We start from the raw sequence: 12,595 nt of genomic DNA, 5'->3' as shown, positions 1-12,595 counted from the left end.
CTATGTGAGGGGAAACAATTTGTTTTCAATTTGGTATCTAGATTGAAGGGATGGCCTTTTTGTTTAAACTAATAGTTTTCCCTTTTCCTATATATCTACTTTTCCTTGATTTAAAACTGCCATTTCCAAAATTTCATGTCTTAGATGTTTTTATCTTTTGTGCCGGTAATGGAATTCGAACTTAGGACCTTGAGCTCTTATTTTTCAACTCTCAGGAAAATAACTCCAGCCACACTTCAAGTTCCTGGCTTTTGGAGGTGCATTAGATAAGAGACTTTCAGATTTGTCTACAAAGGCTATTTTGACCCTCTATCCTTAGGAAACTCTTGAAGCAAGAATTACTGACGTGGGCCATGACAACTGACATGTCTTTGTCCCCCTATAAAAGTATTCATTCTCCCATTGATGAGGTTTACTTCTCAGTATACAGACCTCATAAGGATTCAGTAGAATATCTTCTCCCCAAAGTATACTTTGGATGTTATTTGAGATGAAATTATCTTACATACTTCCAAACATGGATGTGTACACAGACAAACTCACTGTTAGAAGAATGTCCTGTTTAACACTACCTTTACATAAGCATTTGTCCCAAAGGACAGGAAGTCCTTTCTAGGACATCTGACCTGCTATGTCTTGGAGCTTTTATAGCCATCCTATTATCCATGGAGGCATGCCCTGGACTTCTTGCCATTCCCTGTGCATGTAACTGCTCCATGTATATCCAGTAAGTTCCTCCCACAGCTCCAGGTCACTCTACATTTCTCCCCACTCAGGACCAAGGTGTCTAGGGCATCACATAGGGAGGGGGTGAAAAAAACCACAGTACTTGATTTATTGTACAACATAATATAAACAGTGATATTTTAATAAAATTAGAGCAATAAATAGAGAGAACATTTTACAACAGCCATTACAAAAAGAAAGAGTAAGATTTTCTCAGGGATGGGGGAGGGAATATCAAGATCTAAACCAGCCTCCAAATTGCCTTCACGAAGATATTCTAAGTCAGAGTCCTCAAGGGGATCTACTGCCTCAGTGAAGATGGGATTTCCTTCCTGAGGTGGTGCAGGGGCAGGTTCTAGTTCCTCAGGTGGAGACTGGATCTCCTGCAGCTGGACAGATTTGTCCGGATATTCCGTGAGAACAGACTCACTTTCCTCGACTGACTCGACCTTTTGGGCATCTTTAAGGGGTTCTCTTGAACTTAGGCTGGAGATATACTCCATGAGCCCCTCAGGGGATGCTTTATCCTGCACCCCAGGAGTGCTGACTTCATTGGAACTGGGCTGATCTAAGCTGACTGTAAAAGTCGGGGGAGAGTCTCCATCATCTTTCTCTTCCTGCAGGGGACTGGCAGCTTCCTGGGTGACATTGGTGGGGTTCAGAATGCATTCGCTGTACACAGGACACAAAGCCTGTTCGGGCTTCTCCACACAATCAACAGATTCTTCTGGCTTCCCATGCTGTCCGGAGTCCAGTGATGGCTCCAGCTCTTCACGGGTCACCATCGTTGAGATCACTGCTGGGATACTGATAGGGAGTTCAGGAGAGACTGCTCTATGGCGGCGCCAACCTGAGAATGGGGAAAGGTACAGGAATCTTAGAGTGGACTCTACAAGTTCAGGAATGGAGCAAATGTCAAAACTTAGAGATGGAAAAAGCAAAGAAGGATTAAAAACTCACATTACACATATAGACATTTTTACAGGTGTTCGTTCTTCTAAGGGAAAAGTTTTACATACTACATCTTTGAATGCATGTAATACTTAACATAGAAAACTGTGTTCCTGTGCTTTTCAGAAGCAATTTGTTTATACGTGATTTGCCTCTGATGTCTTGGCTTCTCTAGTTTCAAGATCTACCCACCTCCCTTAACATAACCAGGAAAAGGGTATTTTATAAATCATGAGCCATTGTCCAATCTCTGAATATAAATTTAAGTTACCATGTTGCCTGTCCATTTATGTGTGTGTGTAAGAGAGAGAGGGGGGGGAGGCGGGGGAAGGAGGGAGAGAGGGAAAGAACAACAGACACAGTGACAGAAAGAGAGATAGAGAGGTCATTATTGACACATGAAGAAATGCTCGACATCTCTGGTCAGAAAAGAAATGCAAATCAAAACAACTCTAAGATTCCACCTTGCTCCTGTTAGATGGCCAGGATAAAAAAAAAAAACAACTAATAACAACAAATGCTAGAGGGGATGTGGCCAGGAGGGATCACTACTAAACTGTTGGTGGAATTGCAAACTTATTCAACCACTATGGAAAGCAGTATGGCAGTTCCTCAAAAGACTAAACATAGACCTCCCTGTGACCCAGCAATTACACTACTTGGCATTTACCCAATTGTCCAGAAACAAGGACATACTAAATCCACTAGCACAAAGATGTTCGTTGCAACACCCTTTACCATAGCAAAGATATGGAACCAACTAAGATGTCCCTCAGTTGATGAGTGGATGAACAAGATGTGGTATTTATACACAATGGAATTCTATGCTGCTGTCAGAAAGAATGACATCACCCATTTGTAAGGAAAGGGAAAGACTTAGAAAAAAACATATTAAGTGAAGTAAGCCAGACTAAAAGGAACATAGACTCAATGGTTTCCCTCATTTGTCATAATCAGAGGAAACCTTGGGCTCTTCTAGCATAGATTTGCAATAGCAAAACCCAGATACCTAAGGTATGAGCCTAAATGAAAGGACCTCTAGGATATAAAACAAAAGCCATATAATGAGTGATTGCTGTCCTTAATAAACTATGTTATCCCTCATTTCTTTTGCTGTCCCTTGGTTATCTCATATTGTTACAGTATTTCAGTTTGTTATCTGATATGTTGGATAAATGAGTATTGGGTTATTTGAAATTATATAGGGAAGGGGGAAATTCAAGATGAGGGGTGCGGGTCGGGGGGAGGGAAATGGGGACCAAGACATGAGAAACGGGATTAATATATGTGAAGTAATGCACCTTTGATGTGGTGAATATAATGTAACCCTGCAATTAATTACCAAAAATATATATAAAAAATTAAAAAAGAGTTCATTATTTCATTTCTGTATCTCTTACAAAGAGCAAACAGAGCTTCCAGTGTTTGTCTTTAAAGAACACTTGCAAATGTCAAGTGTTTTCATGGCTGTCAGGATCCACAGAGCACTGTCTCCAACTCCACTAGATGTGAGTGATGACCAAAAGGAGAGGAAAAAAGGGAAAGCCCCTCCTGCTGGAGTTCTCAGCCCAGGGAACTTTTCTCATATCTTGGTCCCCATTTCCCTTCCCCCGACCCCCACCCCTCATCTTGAATTCCCCCCTTCCCTATCCAATTTCAAATAACCAAATACTCATTTATCCAACATGTCAGATAACAAAGTGAAATACTGTAACAATATGAGATAACCAAGGGACAGCAAAAGAAATGAGGGACAACATAGTATATTAAGGACAGCAATCACTCATTATATGGCTAGCTTTGAGCAAAAAAGCTTAGTGAAGCCATCCCAGACTGACACAGAAGGGGAGAGAGAAAGAGTGTGTGTGTGGGTGTGTGTGTGTGTGTAGGTGTGTGTGTCTGAGAGAGAGAGAGACAGAGAGACAGAGAGACAGAAAGACATAGAGAGAGATAGAAGGAGTGAAGATACAGAGACAGAGGGAGACAGTCTTTTAGATTGGTCTGTCCAGATTGGCTTAAAAATGGGATCCTCAGAGCTTGAAGTTTGGCCTAGTGGTAGAGTGTTTGCCTAGCATGCATGAACACCTGTGTTCAATTCCTCCATAATACATACATAGAAAAAAAACTAGATGATGTTCTGTGGCTCAAGTGTTAGTGGTCTAACCTTGAGAAATCCCAAGGACAGTGCTTAGGCCCTGAGTTCAACTGAGGACTGGCAAAAAAAGATTGAGATCCTCAGATCTCAGCCTCCTTAGTAGAATCACAGGAGTCACTGATGCCTGGCTAAGCCAGTACTTTGTCAGTTTTGCCAGAGTGGAGCTGTGTTATACAATTCGACCAGTTAAACTCAAGGAAATAGTAGAGTAATTCAATCATCTGAAATGGGAACTTCATTACTGTTTTTCTTCCAAAGGAAAAAAGCATCCTGGGAGAAGAAACACAAGCAGCTAGCTCCCTGTGCAAGAACAAATGTCCCTGCATGCCTGAACGCTTTCTCAAGGTGCTGGAAGACCCTTCGTTTAGAATCCAAAGATGCCAAAGACTAGGCCTGATGTTTCTGAAGCCCAGAGTGGAGCCAGGATTTCAGCCTCAACATTCTGCAAAGCCATGTATATGGCCATCTACATGCCAGCTACTGGCATGTCTCAGCTTCCAGGAGCCATTCCTGGGTCAGATCCATGCCTTCTCTGCCACGGTTCCTCTCATCCTGAACAAATCCTTCTGCCTCTCAGGGTCCTCTATGCCTGCCATGTGCTTCTTCTACATATTTTGACATCTATTTGCTATGACATTATTAGCTTTCTGTGTCCTAATCATCTGTTTTTCCTTAGAGTCCCTCTGTTCTGTCATCTGGAGAAATGCCAAAACTTAGAGATGGAAAAAGCAAAGAAGTATTAAAAACTCACATTACACATGTAGACAATTTTACAGGTGTTCGATCTTGTAAGGGAAAAGACTATTTTTCATACTTTGGACAAACACTTTATGAAGTTGGCATGTGGAAAAAGGAAGAGGTGTTATATTGTCTTCTCATTAAGATGGCTAGCATTTTTAAAATACTGCAGCTTTCAACGAAGGTAATACTTAAACATAGAAAACTGTATTCCTCATTCACTAAATGTAATAAGTGAAGTTGGGCAAATAAAAAAAATGAAAACTGTGTTCCTGTGCTTTTCAGAAGCAATTTGTTCATACGTGCTTTGCCTCTGATGTCTTGGCTTCTCTAGTTTCAGGATCTACCCTCCTCCCTTAACATAAACAGGAAAAGGGAATTTTATAAATCACTGAGCCATTGTCCAATCTCTGAATATAAATTTAAGATACAATGTTGCCTGTAATTTTATGTATGTGTGTAAGAGATAAAGAGAGGGAGAGAGAGAGACAGAGAGAGAGAGAGAGACAGAGAGAGAGAGAGAGAGGGAGAGAGAGAGAGAGAGAGAGAGAGAGAGAGAGAGAGAGAGAGAGAGAGAGAACAACAGAGATAGTGACAGAAAGAGAGATAAAGAGAGGCCATTATTGATACATGAAGAAATGCTCGACATCTCTGGTCATAAAAGAAATGCAAAGCAAAACAACAAGATTCTACCTTGCTCCTCTTAGATGGCCAGGAGAAAAATAACTAATAACAACAGATGCTAGAGGGGATGTGGCCAGGAGGGATCACTACTAAACTGTTGGTGGAATTGCAAACTCATTCAACCACTATGGAAAGAAGTATGGCAGTTCCTCACAAGACTAAACAAAGCTCCCCTATGACCTAGCAGTTCCACTACTTCGAATCTACCTAATTGTCGAGAAACAAGGACATACTAAATCCACTAGCACAAAGATGTTCGTTGCAGCACTCTTTACCATAGCAAAGATATGGAACCAACTAAGATGTCCCTCAGTTGATGAGTAGATGAACAAGATGTGGCATTTATACACAATGGAATTCTATGCTGCTGTCAGAAAGAATGACGTCGCCTCATTTGTAAGGAAAGGGAAAGACTTAGAAAAAAAATATTAACTGAAGTAAGCCAGACTAAAAGGAACATAGACTCAATGGTTTCCCTCATTTGTCATAATCAGAGGAAACCGTGGGCTCTTCTAGCAGAGATTTGCAATAGCAAAACCTAGATGCCTAAGGTCATACAGTATGACCCTAAATGAAAGGACCTCTAGAATATAAAACAAAACCCATATAATGAGTGATTGCTGTCCTTAATATACTATGTTATCCCTCATTTCTTTTGCTGTCCCTTGGTTATCTCATATTGTTACAGTATTTCACTTTGTTATTTAATGTATTGGATAAATGTGTATTTCGTTATTTTAAATTGGATAGGGAAGGGGGAAACAAGATGAGGGGTGTGGGTCGGGGGAAGGGAAATGGGGACCAAGATATGAGAAACGGTATTAATGTATGTGAAGTAATACAATTTCTATCTAGTGAATGTAATGTAACCCTACTATTAATTAAAACATATATACATAAAATAAAAAGAGAGTTCATTATTTCATTTCTGCATCTCTTACGAAGAGCAAACAGAGCTTCCAGTGTTTGTCTTTAAAGAACACTTGCAAATGTCAAGTGTTTTCATGGCTGTCAGGATCCACAGAGCACTGTCTCCAACTCCACTAGATGTGAGTGATGACCAAAAGGAGACGATAAAAGGGAAAGCCCCTCCTGCTGGAGTTCTCAGCCCGGGGAACTTTCCTGCAGAGGGAAGACTGCGTGTCTGTCCCAATGTCTGCACTGAACTTGTCAGAACATTCCTAGGATCTGAATGGGAACAGTGAGTACCACAAATGTATGTACAGGCATGCACGCGCATGCATACATGCAACCACACAGTATCACAATGCAGTACCTAGGAGCACAGCCACGTAGCCTGGATTCATCACAGAGTTTCTCCTGTCCATTCTGAAGGCAGCCTCCTAAGAGTCATGAGCACACACACAGCACACACACCTTGTCTGCTGATGGCCATGTACATGGCTTTGCAGAATGTTCAGGCTGAAATCCAGGCTCCACTCTGGGCTTCAGAAACATCAGGCCTAGTCTTTGGCATCTTTGGATTCTAAACTAAGGGTCTTCCAGCACCTTGAGAAAGCATTCAGGCATGCAGGGACATTTGTTCTTGCACAGGGAGCTAGCTGCTTGTGTTTCTTCTCCCAGGATGCTTTTTTCCTTTGGAAGAAAAACAGTAATGAAGTTCCCATTTCAGATGATTGAATTACTCTACTATTTCCTAGAGTTTAACTGGTCGAATTGTATAACGCAGCCGCACTCTGGCTAAACTGGCAAACTACTGGCTTAGCCAGGCATCAGTGACTCCTGACTGTGATTCTACTAAGGAGGCTGAGATCTGAGGAGCTCAATCTTTTTTTGCCAGTCCTCAGTTGAACTCAGGGCCTAAGCACTGTCCTTGGGATTGCTCAAGGTTAGACCTCTACCACTTGAGCCACATAACATCATCTAGTTTTTTTTCTATGTATGTAGTATGGAGGAATTGAACACAGGTGTTCATGCATGCTAGGCAAACACTCTACCACTAGGCCAAACTTTCAGCTCTGAGGATCCCATTTTTAAGCCAATCTGGACAGACCAATCTAAAAGACTGTCTCCCTATGTCTCTATATCTTCATTCCTTCTATCTCTCTGTATCTCTATCTCTCTTCATATTTATCACTCTCTTTCTCTCTCTCTGTCTCTCTCTCCCTCTCTCTCTCTCCCTCTCTCTCTCTCTCTCTCTCTCTCTCTCTCTCTCTCTCTCTCTCTCTCTCTCTCTCTCTCTCTCTCTCTCTCTCTCAGACAGACAAACACACACACACACACACACACACACACACAAACACACACACTCACACACTCTTTCTCTTTCCCCATCTGTGTCAGTCAGGGATGGCTTCACTAACCTTTTTTTGCTCAAAGCTAGCCATTCTTTCTTGATGGTTAGCTGGAGAAAAGAGTTTCATTAACTTTCCAGCCCAAGGATGGCCCAGAACCTAGACCCTCAGAGATCTCTGTCTACTAAGTTGTTAGCATTAGAGGTGTGAGCCAAACTACCTCCTTGCTTCCACCAAAAACCGATTTCCATTTACTCTTTGCCATTCCCTGTGCATGTAACTGCTCCATGTATATCCAGTAAGTTCCTCCCAGAGCTCCAGGTCACTCTACATTTCTCCCCACTCAGGACCCAGGTATCTAGGGCATCACATAGAGAGGGGGTGAAAAAAACCACAGTACTTGATTTATAGTACAACATAATATAAACAGTGACATTTTAATAAAATTAGAGCAATAAATAGAGAGAACATTTTACAACAGCCATTACAAAAAGAAAGAGTAAGATTTTCTCAGGGATGGGGGAGGGAATATCAAGATCTAAACCAGCCTCCAAATTGCCTTCAGAAAAATATTCTAAGTCAGAGTCCTCAAGAGGATCTACTGCCTCAGTGAAGATGGGATTTCCTTCCTGAGGTGGGGCAGGGGCAGGTTCTAGTTCCTCAGGTGGAGACTGGATCTCCTGCAGCTGGACAGATTTGTCCGGATATTCTGTGTGGAGAGACTCACTTTCCTTGACTGACTCGACCTTTTGGAACTCTTTAAGGGGTTCTCTTGAACTTAAGCTGGAGACATACTCCATGAGCCCCTCAGGGGATGCTTTATCCTGCACCCCAGGAGTGCTGACTTCATTGGAACTGGGCTGATCTAAGCTGACTGTAAAAGTCAGGGGAGAGTCTCCATCATCTTTCTCTCCCTGCAGGGGACTGGCAGCTTCCTGGGTGACATTGGTGGGGTTCAGAATGCATTCGCTGTACACAGGACACAAAGCCTGTTCCGGCTTCTCCACACAATTAACAGATTCTTCTGGCTTCACATGCTGTCCGGAGTCCAGTGATGTCTCCAGCTCTTCACGGGTCACCATCGTTGAGATCACTGCTGGGATACTGATAGGGAGTTCAGGAGAGGCTGCTCTATGGCGGCGCCAACCTGAGAATGGGGAAAGGTACAGGAATCTTAGAGTGGACTCTACAAGTTCAGGAATGTCTCAAAGTCCATAAGGATGTAACAGAGGAAGCCATCCATAAAATTTGAGTTTGGGCAAGTACGGTAGCTCACGCCTCTATTCCTAGCTACTCAAGAGGCTGAGGTCTGAGGATCAAGGTTCAAAGTTATCCTGGGCACAAAAGGATCTGAGTCTCTTATCTCCAATTAACCTCTAGAAAACGGGAAAGGATCATTGGCTCAAGGTTAGGAGAGTAGCCTTGTGCTGCAAAGCTCAGGGACAAAGGTCAGGGCCATTTGTAGGACAGTGGCCTTCAGCTGAAGAGCACAGGGAGTGCCCAGGTCTACTTCAAGCCCCATGACCCACAAAAAATAAAAAAGAATTGGAGATTGGATTGAACTCTGAAGGTTGGGTCTTTCTCAGCTGTGGCTCAGGCCAAGTACTTTCAAAAAGAGAACAGACGTTGGCTGGCAGAGCATATCCATAAAAGGGCATTTCTGCTAAGCTGGGTAGTACTAAGGGCTCCCGTCCCGGACAATCCGGGGCCATCCCAAGAGACCCAGGTCCCGTCCGTCCCTACTCACAAGCTCTGAAGCGCCTATACAAGGACTCCTTCCTCCTCTTGTTGTTCTTCTTCTTCACGGAATTCTCCAGATCAGCAAGGATGATTTCTAAACGGAGCAGTAGGTCCCAGGAAGGCATGTAGAGCCACACATAGTACATCAGCTCATGCAGGGTGTCTTGGTTCTGGCACTTATAAAAATCTCCAGGGCAGCAGTCCATCCACATAGTGATAATAGAGCAGAGGGCGCTGTGGGCAGATTGGGGACAAGCACACTATGAGCACCACCCTGCCCGTTGTGTGCCTTCCTCCTGAGCCACTTAGTGGCTGGACTCGCATGCTGTGGGGGTCCTATACACAGACCTGCATGTTGGAAAGAGGGAGAGGAAACCTGGGAGTAGGATGCTCCTCACAACATGCCTCTAGAAGCTTCTGAAAGACAAGTCTCCACCATTCTCACTGTGACAGGCAATGAGAAGGCTGATGGTTGATTCCACGCTGGATCTGACTTTCTGCACACAGCCCTTCCTGTCATCCCTGGACAACACACCCACACCCACAGCGGTGTCCCCTGCAATCCACTGAAGTCCAAAGCCGCCCCCCCCTCAAGGAAGTCACAAGTGGTGTGCAAACAAGAAATCTGCACTTTGGTGCAGAAGCCTCAATGATGCCCATTTTGCAAGGAGGGGCAAAAGTCTTTGTGCCGAAGCCCACTTACATTTTGGTTTTCTCATCTTCCTCCCAGTAACGGTGGAGATATCTGTACCTAAGTGAGGAGAGGAAGAAGTCACCTCCATGGTTCTCTTTTTCTAACTTAACAGGACACCTGTGGTGCTGGCTAAGTCCCACATGGGAATGTAAAAGTGACAGGGAAACCAGGGAGATATGTCTATACGGTTCTGTGAATATTCTGCTAAGGGGCTTATAGGCATTTGTCCAAAGTTAATGTGTCAGTGGCTCGTGCCTTTATTCTTTGCTATTCTCAGGATCACAGATGGAGAACAGTCTAGTCAGTAAAAATCTAAAGACATTAATTTTCAATTAACCGGCAAAAGTCAACAATTGTACCTCTGGCTCACTTGGCAAGTGCCAGCTCTGAGTACCAAAAGGACAGCACTCAGGTCCTGAGGTCAACATGCAGGTCTAGAACACACACCAAAACGTAAATGCTTCCAGGGTTAGAAACAAGTAAAGCCTACATAATCCCTCCTTGATGGCTCAGAAGTGATTCAGCCTCCTTACCACCTCCCCAGCGTTTCCTCTGTCTACTTGTACTCCGCAAGCCTCCAAGACTGCTACTTTGACACCTTATCTTTAATTGGAAATGTGATTACTTAGGGCCTCACCCTAGGTGAGGGCACAAGTTGGGTGCCACTAGCATATGCCTGTAATTCTAGCCCTTTCAGAAAGCAGGCTTCTGAAGTTCCAGTAGCTTCTGAGGGAAAAGGAATGCGCCCTTGGTGACACTGTCCTAAAAAACTAGCCATGGTGTACACTTCTTGGTCTCATCCTTCATTCCCATGAGAAGACCTCAGTGAAAAGAACAGGCTCAGGGAGGTGCCAGGTGGAGGCTGAGCAGCCCTGGACTTGAAGGGGGAAACACTCACTTTTTAAAGATAATATCCATCACTTGTTCCATCGTCCCCCACCGTCTGTAGTTACGCAGAAAGGTTTTGACAAAGAAGAGGTCTCCCTTCTGGTAGGCAGGGACTAGGTTAATTACCAGCCTCTCCAGCAGGCCTGCCTCCCGACTCCATATCTTATGTGGCACATTCCGGGTCTGGGCTGAATCAATGTGGCCCTAAGGTGGTAAAGAGAAGGGATCTTTCAAATGTGGAAATGACAGCGCACTCCATATGGAGTGATTGTGATAGAGAACATGGAAAACTACACAGAATGTATTCTCTCAGCAGAGACAGACACTTGAAAACACACACAAAGACGGTTCTAATATGGGCCAGGATGGGGTGAAATAGGTTTCCTATCGTGAACATACCTGGCCTGAATTGCCTTGTGCTTTCCTTAGTTTCATCCTGGAAAAGAGCTTTAGACCTTGGGCTCGTGGCTGGGCGCTGACCCAGTGTCGGTAGCGTTCCTTGAGGCCGTCACGCCTCTCTTGCCTGAGACTTGAGTCTCTTGTCCTGTGAAAACAAAACGAGAACATGATTCTCGCTCCTGAGTCACAGGCCAAGTGAGCTTGCTTGAGCCCACAGTCAGTTATGGTTGCCTGGCTATCAGGGTTCCATGCTCTATTCCATTGTGAGGGAGGCAGGGTCACCTCTCAGCCCAGTGAGCTATGCTGCTTCCTCACACAAGACCAACTGGAGGCTGACATCTCCCCTCCCACATCACAATGTGCACATGGAGACACAGTCCACAGCACAGTTCTCCTTGTCTGTCCAATCCCAACATCCTCTGCTAGCCCTGGCTACTGGCATGTCTCAGCTTCCAGGAGCCATTCCTGGGTCAGATCCATGCCTTCTCTGCCATGGTTCCTCTCATCCTGAACAAATCCTTCTGCCTCTTAGGGTCCTCTGTGCCTGCCATGTGCTTCTTCTACATATTTTGACATCTATTTCCTAGGACATTATTAGCTTTCTGTGTCCTAATCATCTGTTTGTCCTTAGAGTCCCTCTGTACTCTCATCTGGAGCAAATGCCAAAACTTAGAGATGCAAAAAACAAAGTATTAAAAACACACATAATACATATAGACATTTTACAGGTTGTTTGTTCTTGTAAGGGAAAAGACTATTTTTCATACTTTGGGTAGACACTTTATGAAGGACGAATGGGGAAAAAGGAAGAGGGCTTATATTGTCTTCTCATTAGGATGGCTAGCATTTTTAAATACTACAGCTTTGAATGAATATAATATTTAAACATAGAAAGCTTTGGTCCTGTGCTTTTCGAAAGCAATTTGTTTAGACGTGATTTGCCTGTGAAGTCTCGGCTTCTCTAGTTTCATGATCTATCCTCCACCCTTAACATAAACAGGAAAAGGGAATTTTAAAAATCACTGAGCCACGATATTGTCCAACCTCTGAATATGAATTTAAGTTACAATGTTGCCTGTCATTTTATGTATGTGTGTATGAGAGAGAGAGAAAGCGACAGAGACAGTGACAGAGAGATAGAGTTCATTATTTCATTTCTGCATCTCTTACAAAGAGCAAACAGAGCTTCCAGTGTTTGTCTTTAAAGAACACTTGCAAATGTCAAGTGTTTTCATGGCTGTCAGGATCCACAGAGCACTGTCTCCAACTCCACTAGATGTGAGTGATGACCAAAAGGAGACAATAAAAGGGAAAGCCCCTCCTGCTGGAGTTCTCAGCCCGGGGAACTTTCCTGCAGAGGGAAGA

At 43.7% G+C, this 12,595-nt stretch overlaps 1 protein-coding gene across 1 annotated transcript; it reads right to left on the bottom strand.

Moving 5' to 3' along the window:
• Window positions 1–9,028: 9,028 nt before the first annotated feature.
• On the bottom strand, window positions 9,029–11,408 carry LOC150044203 (ral guanine nucleotide dissociation stimulator-like). Its single transcript, XM_090321480.1, has 4 exons — window positions 11,231–11,408; window positions 10,842–11,035; window positions 9,953–10,000; window positions 9,029–9,483 (listed from the first exon to the last, which is right to left on the bottom strand). Exons 1-4 carry the CDS (start codon window positions 11,396–11,398, stop codon window positions 9,249–9,251), a joined length of 645 nt encoding a protein of 214 aa, XP_090177606.1. The 5' UTR covers window positions 11,399–11,408; the 3' UTR covers window positions 9,029–9,248.
• Window positions 11,409–12,595: the final 1,187 nt, after the last annotated feature.

Source organism: Megascapheus bottae, chromosome 30, assembly GCF_031878675.1.
Source record: "Megascapheus bottae isolate mThoBot1 chromosome 30, mThoBot2.hap1, whole genome shotgun sequence".
Lineage (NCBI taxonomy): Eukaryota > Metazoa > Chordata > Mammalia > Rodentia > Geomyidae > Megascapheus > Megascapheus bottae.
The sequence above is the reverse complement of the archived record's forward strand: the minus strand, read 5'-3'. Positions and strand labels throughout refer to the sequence as shown.